Consider the following 8,494-nt stretch of genomic DNA (forward strand, 5'->3'; position numbering starts at 1 on the left):
GGTGTGCAGTCACTGTTGAGTTTTATTGAGAACATAATCGCCTCTGCCCTTCATATTGAGAGGGTGAAAGGTTCTGGCTGGGGTCAGCTGAGTTTAAACATCAGAGCAGAGCGCTCTCTTTCTCTCTCATGCATGCAGACGTCTTCTGCAGTGTTTAACCTACATGCTTGCAGATCTGTCTCTCTCTCTCTTCTCCTCTCCGTCTGTCTTTCATTAACCCCCCACGCCCTCAATGCTCTGTTTTTCCAGGGTGTCTCTTGCTTTCTCTCTTTCAACGGTCCAGTGGCGTATGAACAGCTGCCGGTTTGCCTGAAACTCTCTCTGGCCGTCACGCGCTCACCAGCAGATACTCAATCCCATTCAGCTGTTTTCAGCTCTGCACGATCCATTTCTGGCAGAGCGGATGAGTGCTTGCTCTCTCGGACCGTTAACATACTGTACGCCTGATAGTGACCTTAGGGGACAGAACGAATGCTTAACTCTAAATGAAATGATTCAGAATGCATTTTGCCACTGTATTGAGAATGAAAATATGATTATACATAAGGAAAGTGTTGACTATATATCAAATCAGATGTTTTCTTGAATGGAAGAGTCATGCCATACACTCTTAAAGGAACAGTACACCCCAAAATAAAGATCCAGATGATAATTAAAGACACAAACTGATCTGAAGGACCTATAACATTATAAAATCAACACAAAAATGCAGTTTTACTCATTTTACCTCCATCTGCTAGTGCAGAAAAACTGAAAATTGGTAAATCTAATCTGATTCTCAATCACTAACTTGCAGCCGCTGGCCTCTCTGCTCTCCAGATATCAGCATCTACACTGGCTATTACAATAAACAACATATTGGTTTACGATGAATAATATGCACTGATGAATTATGCACAACTAGACTAGAAATGTGCATTACGGAAGCAAATAGGGTCAGTTTAGATTTCCTGTTAACTTTAATAATGCATAATAACAGATGCATCGCTGTGCCCCTCGCGCATTTAACAACTGATCGTACAATCTCTGCAGATGCCAGCTCTTAAACCATGCCGTTAAAGATTTCCAGTCATTTTCTGCCTCCAGCGGGCTTTATGCAGGACCACATGCTGGACTCTGAAAACAGCCGTACGGATGCATTCGGCCGTCGTGAGACCGCGGGGAGGCACCTGTTCTGATAAACTCACTCATTAGCCTTTAATGACGGCAGAAAGGTAACCACTTCCTGTGATCGACGCAGCATTTCACACCAGGGGGGAATTGTGGGAAAATTAGTTGCTGTGTTTCTTCTCTAGAGGAAGTGAGTGCATGAAAATCTTAAAGGTACAGTTCACCCAAAAATAGATTTTCATGCATGTCAAAAAACAAACAAACATAAAGATTAGTTTATACAACAGTGTTTACAGACTTCTGACTGATGTGCGCTATCAGTTTTCACCCGTCATGTGACTATTGGAAACATGATGCATTTGAAACGGTGGCTGTGAATGCGATTTTAGAGTTACAAAAAATATATTCAGTGAATAATAACTCATATTTTGGTCTTTTCCTTCTCAAAAACTATCTTTAAAAGGCTGGGTTCTCTTATACACACTATCATAAGAAGTTTGAAGATTTTTCATTGTTTTTGGAAGTTATGTTTACCAAGGCTGCACGGATTTGATCAAAATACATTAAAAAGGGCAAAAATCTGAAATATTATTACAATTTAAAATCACTGTTTTCTATTTGAATACATATTCAAATGTGATTTATTTTCAGCATCATATTCTGATTTCCTGCTCAATAATATTAGTATTGAAACTGCAGAATATGATTGTGGAAATTCGTTGAATCAACAGTATTTGTTTGAAATCTATTGTAACGTCTTTACTGTCAATTTAATGCATCCCTGCTGAATAAAACTATTAATTTCATTTTGAAAAATCATACGGATAACCAACTTTTAAAGGTAGTGAACAAAATATCGTGCTATTTCTATAATATTCCCCTCATATTTTGAGCTTGACAACCCATTTTTTTTAAATAAAAGAGCACTCTGTACATTTGGCAAAACATCTGCTTCTGTGTTCCACGGAAGAAAGAAAACCAGGCACGTTTGTAAAGACGTGAGGGTGAACAAATGCTGAGAGTTTTCATCTGCTGCTGAACTAACTTCAGACATGCCCCACGCTCACAGAAGTGGCAATGAACTCTGGTTTTCCCAAACGCTGCATGTGGAGGGAACGGGAGCGTTTGTGGCAGACTCGGGGACAGTGTTCACTCGCAGTAGTCGACATCCTCTCTCTAACACATGTTGGGGATCGGCACGGCTTTGATCGCGTGTCTCTGTAACCTTGTTGTCACATCAACGGTTTCTAGTTTTATATCCCACTGTGACGGGTAGTCTCTCTTCCTCGTGTCGTCCTCTCTGTTCTTTCTCTTGACTTCCACACTCATCTCATGGGTTCCTCTGCCCTTCCTTGTCTATGTCTCCCTTTAATGACTCACAAATGACTGCAATGAATCAAACAAAAATAGAATCATTCTTGAAATCTAGAATTATGGATCTAAATTGATTGGAGCGATTCTTGAGAACCAAAAGCTTACCTTTTAAACAATATTACAAATGTGGTGTAGAAACAATTGGTGTAAGCATTTTTTTTTTTACAGTATAATGTAAACAACAAAAATATGCAACCAATAATAGTTTTGTTTAATATAAAAGAATTAGATAAAATATAAAAACTAAATTACTGCAATGCTCTAGTAAACAGCTCTAGAGTTGATCTGTTTAAATGCTTCAGTGTGTTTTGATATTATATTCTATTATGTTAGGCCTATATTATTTAAACCATATAAATCAATGAACTTGTTTTTAATGGGATCTCTTATGCTCATTAAGGCTCTTTTTTTTATAATACAGAAAGAAACTGTAATATTGTGAAATATTATTGCAATTTCTAATATTGCTGCTATCATATTTTAATATACATTAAAATATTTATTCCTGTGATCAAAGTTACATTTTCAGCATCATTCCTCCAGTCTTCAGTGTCACATGATCCTTCAGAAATCATTCAAATATTCTGATTTAATATTTATTATCAGTGGTGAAACTGTTGTGCTGCTTAATATTTCTTTGGAACCTGTGATTCATTTTTCTTTGATTATTTTATTAACAAAAAGTTAAAAAGAACAGTCTATTCTAACAATATAAGTCATTACTATCACTTTCTATCCATTTAACACATCCTTGCTGAATAAAACTATTAATTTATAAAATAAAAAAAAGAAAAAAAGAAAGAAAGAAAGAAAGAAAGAAAGAAAGAAAGAAAAAATACTGCCCACTAACTTTTGAATAGTATGTTTTATAACACAATATGTCTATTTTTTAATAATTAGCATTTTTTATCTATCAAAGAATTCCCAAAAAAATACCACTGGTCCCATAATATATTAAGCAGCATAACTGTTTCCAACATTAATTATAAATCAGCATATTTTAATGATTTCTGAAGGATTGTGTGACGCTGAAGACTGGAAAATGATGCTGAAAATACAGCTTTGCTTTACAGGAATAAATGATATTTTGAAGTTTATTAAAATAGAAATCTCTTATTTTAAATTGCAATATTTTATAATATTAATCTGTGAAATAATATCTAGTATTTTGTATCAGTTAACGTCTTGTGAAGTAAAAAGCTGCGTTTGTAATAAACAAATCCATCATTTGCACCTTTAAAATTTTGACCATCACTTCTGACTACAATATGAGTCCATTCTTCCGGTGAAAAAGTTCATCTCCTGTAGTCCACTTACATCAAAATCCACCCACGTACTAGTTTAGAGCTGTTTGGGCTTGTGAACAGTGTTGATCTGGGCATATTTCTCTCCTGATTCAGATGAGGCGACTTTTTCACTGGAGAAAATGTTATTATGGATTATGGACTTGTACTTCATGATGAATAGTTTAAAGTTAAAAACACACAACTTTTCACTCTACGAGATCTTAACTGATGGACTGGAGTGGTGTGGAATATTTGTGGATGATTGTGATGTTTTTATCAGCTGTTTGGACTCTCATTGTGACGGCACCCATTCACTAGAGAGCAAGTGATGAAATGCCACATTTCTCCAGTGTTAACAAATTATACTAAACTCTGATTTTACGTGCCACATCTCCTCCTTCCTCCAGCACACCTGTTTTGTATAAGCGCCCTGGTTTAATGAGAGTGTCTGTGGCTGATCAAGCACCATGTCGCTGTAACGCTGTGTCATTTATCAAACATGTCAGAGTTGCATGCAGCGCGTTTGTTTCATTAGTGCTCGCATCATATAATCACTGCGACTGCGTCCACCAAAACCGCATGGAGTTTCATTTTATATCGCTTACCAGGTCCCTGATGAACGAGCTTTAAACTATTAATGATCGTCAACATGCAATTAACTCAGCAAAGCACACAATAACATAATCATCACTCGCACACAAATACATTTAGCATCAGGAGGCGAAGAGAGACTGATCGTTTTCTGTGTTAATTAAGAGCACTTTACCAATGGATGGATGGATGGATGGAAGAAAGAAAGAAAGAAAGAAAGAAAGAAAGAAAGAAAGAAAGAAAGAAAGAAAGAAAGAAAGAAAGAAAGAAAGAAAGAAAGAAAGAAAGAAAGAAAGAAAGAAAGAAAGGAAAGCATCAATTGTTCAGGTTTTGTCTCCTTAGACTAATCAACTACATGGGTGGATACCACAAAACCAAACCAAGGTCATATCTTATCCCCAAATTTTGAGGAAAAACAACATTTGCACAAGGAATTTTGCAATATGGCATTAATTTCTATAACAATTACACATATTTACCCCAACAATTCTCATTACTGTGTTGCATCTGGATATTAATTGCATTATTTTAATGGTTATTATCATTAGATCATCATTACTGTCATTTATACAATATTACATGAAGTATGCTGCAATGATTTTAATTTGTTTAAAAATAGCATAAAATGTAGTACAAAAATAGAAACTATGTATTAATTCTCTACAATTAAAAAATGCATATACTATTATTACATCATTGTAATGAGAATGTAGAGAGGAAATGTACATAAAAAGTCAATAAACGTCCTAAAATAATCTTAATTCGCTTGGATTTCAAAATCAATCAATCAATCAAATCATATTATTCCAAAACAGCTTCATTTTCCTGCAGTAATCAATCAATCAATCAATCAAAAGTGTCATTGGCCAAATAAATACAATAAATAAATAAGAAATCATTCTAATCAAATCACAATGATCATCAACATGCATAGTGTACTGACAAGGGCACACTTTAAGACAATAAAAATCACCAGCAAACCACTTATGTTCTGTTACTGCCTCTTTCACAGAAGCTGTTCTGAGCATGTTCTTCACACAGCATTAGTTGTGCTGCTCTGAGAACAAGAGACTCAGTCTTTTCCTTAAAACACTAATTGTAATGTTTTATGCCAAGTTACTTAAATGCAAGCTGCTTTATCTAAATGACCTGTCAAAATCAAAAGATTTGCGTTCAATGCTAATTTAAGGGTCATATCAGGTAAAGCCCGTGTCTTAAATAAACAACTGTGCAGTTTGACTTATGCGCGCTCGTGATGCCCAAAAATGCTGTTTGACTAAGTAGGCAGTACTAGTTTTCGAGCAGCAGCCACACAGTCATGTGAAAGTTGTAAATGCACAAAGCCGTTGTAGTAAATGTGCTCTTACCGGCTGTAAACATGCTCCCGGCGCAGCAGACAGTCAGCACGGACACAAGATGCGCGCAGACCGCGGCCAGGAGCGCACGCCTCGGGCTGTACCGGGTGGACATGGTGCCCCACCGGAGATCCACACCGACAATCCACGCGGATCACGACTGCACGACCATAATATAGAGCAGGACAGACGGACAGCAGCTGAGGACTTCCGACACTTCCTGAAATGTGAGACTCTCAGAGCGCGCCACACATCAGCTTTCCATGAGCGCACGAGCCATATGAACCCAAGCGCGCGCGCACGCGAGCGAGCCGCTGTCTTTTACGCCTCTGATTTTGGATGAGAAAAGACCAGACACGGCGGAAACAGTTTACAACAACGTTCATTAACATTCGCTAACAAACAGTAATAGGAAGGCTCAGCAGACGACCCTTGCCCACAAGGTTATCTTGATAAAAAAATAAAATAATTTGTTGTGCATGGGAAGAAAAAAAAAATCAGTCACAATACTGTATATGGGGGTAAGTTGTCACATTTTGAAACCTGCTCTTTATTACCACACATTTTTAAATATGGAATGTTTAAGTAAATAAATAAATAAATATAAAATATATTGTATTTAAATTTTATAAATGTAATCATGAATTCCTTACTTATTTACATATTTTATTACATATTATTTATTATTAAGTAGCACATTTAGACAGAATATGAATTTGTGTTCCATAACATTTCTATTATAATGTGCATTTATTGACTTTTAAGCATTATATAAAATGTTATAGATGTTATATAGTCATTGTGTCTTGTTTTTCAAATTACCTGAAGATAATAAAAGTATGTGGTGAGATTTATGACTCTGATAAACATTATATCTTCTATGGAAAAGACATTTAAAGATTGAGTTGAAAGGCCAACAAAGTTCGATCCAGTGGCAATCATTTTAATTAAAAGCTGATAAATAATTGAAATGGTCATTATGCCGTCTAAACACATGAATAGAATATCATACAAATATATCAGCCGTTAGATTTCAGAATTTCATTGAACCAAATGATCCCAGTGAGTGTTTTGTGGTTACTTAATTTAAGTCTTGTGGTTGACCTCTTGTGACCTCTAATGATATCAGTAAAGAAGTGAATTAATAATGCAAACGGTCTACTCTGTTTAAACCACAGTTAGAGTCTTCATGCCCAGTGCATGCTGGGACAATATTACTGCACTGAGATTGACTGCAGCACAAGAGCAATAATGCAGGTGTGAAATCACCACACATCAGTGATGAACCTGGGAATTATTTAAAAGCCGAAACAAATAGAGAACACTAACGGAAGCTCAGACTGCACACGCAGGAGAGATCCGAGCACAATAACAACATTAGCAGCGTTCGGTTTGTAACTACATGAATGAAACCTCATTTCGAAAGAGCAGAATACTGTGATTTCATCATTCTGTTCTTGCATTGCCCCGATTTCAAAAGAGCAGACAGGAATGGATCCAACTTCAAGAGACGGCAGAAAACCATTTGAAACACCCCCTTAAAGATTGTCACATAGCTGAAGAAAAGAAACAGACTTTAACATCCAACCTCTATATAGACAGCGATTTGCATTAAAGAATGATTTAATCAAGTATTTATGCATGAATGAGCGTCAGAGTGAAAGAAGAAGTCAGAATAATGATATTACTTCATGTATTTCACCGTCCACCAGGATTATTTTCATGAAGTGTTCATGTGTAACTCTGAAACAGGAGCATTTCACATGTCAAAAAAGTTGATTTTTAAGGATAAAAAAAAAAAATAAGTTGCTAATTAGCATGTCTATTATTAACATATTGGCTGTTTATTAATGCTTATAAAGTGCATATAATGCATGACATCCATAATCCTACCCAATACCCTAAACTTAACAACTATCTTATAAACTATTAATAAACAGCAAATAAGGAGTTAATTGAGGCAAAAGTCATAGTAGTGAGAATTGGACCCTAAAATAAAGTGTGAACAAACTTACTGTAAGACAAATTAAATTGCTATAATTATCAATATAATGTTCATAAATGGCAATAATTATCAAAAATTAAATGAAAAAATAATTATAAAAAATTAAATGAATAAAAATTTTTCAAAAATATAAACAAATATTTCACACATACATATACCAGTGTTATTTTAGTAAAATTTAAATAATATTAGTTTTTATTTCTTTATTTTATATTATTTTTAGTTTTAGCATTTTTTAAATAATTTGTATTAATTATTATTATTTTGCTTGTGTTTTTGTCATTTTTATTAGTTTTTTTTTTTTAATATGTCCAAATGGTTTTTACATTTTTCTTCCGTTTTAGTTTTAGTTATTAAGTTAAACTAAATGAAAACGAGAAATGTTGCACTGGAAACTAGATTAAATAAAATAATTTGTTAAAGTTATTTAATTATTTATTTTATGTGTATGGCTTTAGTTAATGATAATAAATATAATATTTAACTGTAATAACAACAACAGCAAAAAAAAATAATAATAATTATATATATACAGCATTGTTTTAAGCAATCCAGTGACTGATTGATTTTACAAAACAGTCATGATAACAGGGTTAAAATATATTTATGATAACCCAACCAAAGCATGAAATAAATAATATAAATTAACATAGAATTTGGGGTGATCGGGTGATCGGGTCCATCAGAACAGACTTTACACTCCCAGACAACAGGGTTTCTAGTTTCACGAACACTTTTGAAAGATCCTATTGCTCATTCAGCATGTCATTTTT

The 8,494-nt window shown here is 34.6% G+C and overlaps 1 protein-coding gene across 2 annotated transcripts in view; it reads right to left on the reverse strand.

Annotated features, from left to right (window-relative positions):
- The window catches only part of LOC127968805 (disintegrin and metalloproteinase domain-containing protein 12), an 85,389-nt gene extending 79,370 nt beyond the window's left edge, over positions 1-6,019 (reverse strand). Inside the window, exon 1 of one of the 2 annotated variants that reach the window (XM_052570152.1) lies at positions 5,729-6,018. In XM_052570152.1, coding sequence (XP_052426112.1) covers positions 5,729-5,831 — 103 coding nt within the window. In that variant the 5' untranslated portion in view covers positions 5,832-6,018. Of the gene's footprint in view, positions 1-5,728 lie in introns of both variants that reach the window. The other variant, XM_052570153.1, reaches the window with a different exon arrangement.
- Between the last annotated feature and the right edge of the window lie 2,475 nt (positions 6,020-8,494).

Source organism: Carassius gibelio, chromosome B12 (genome assembly GCF_023724105.1).
Source record: "Carassius gibelio isolate Cgi1373 ecotype wild population from Czech Republic chromosome B12, carGib1.2-hapl.c, whole genome shotgun sequence".
NCBI classification, from domain to species: Eukaryota; Metazoa; Chordata; class Actinopteri; order Cypriniformes; family Cyprinidae; genus Carassius; species Carassius gibelio.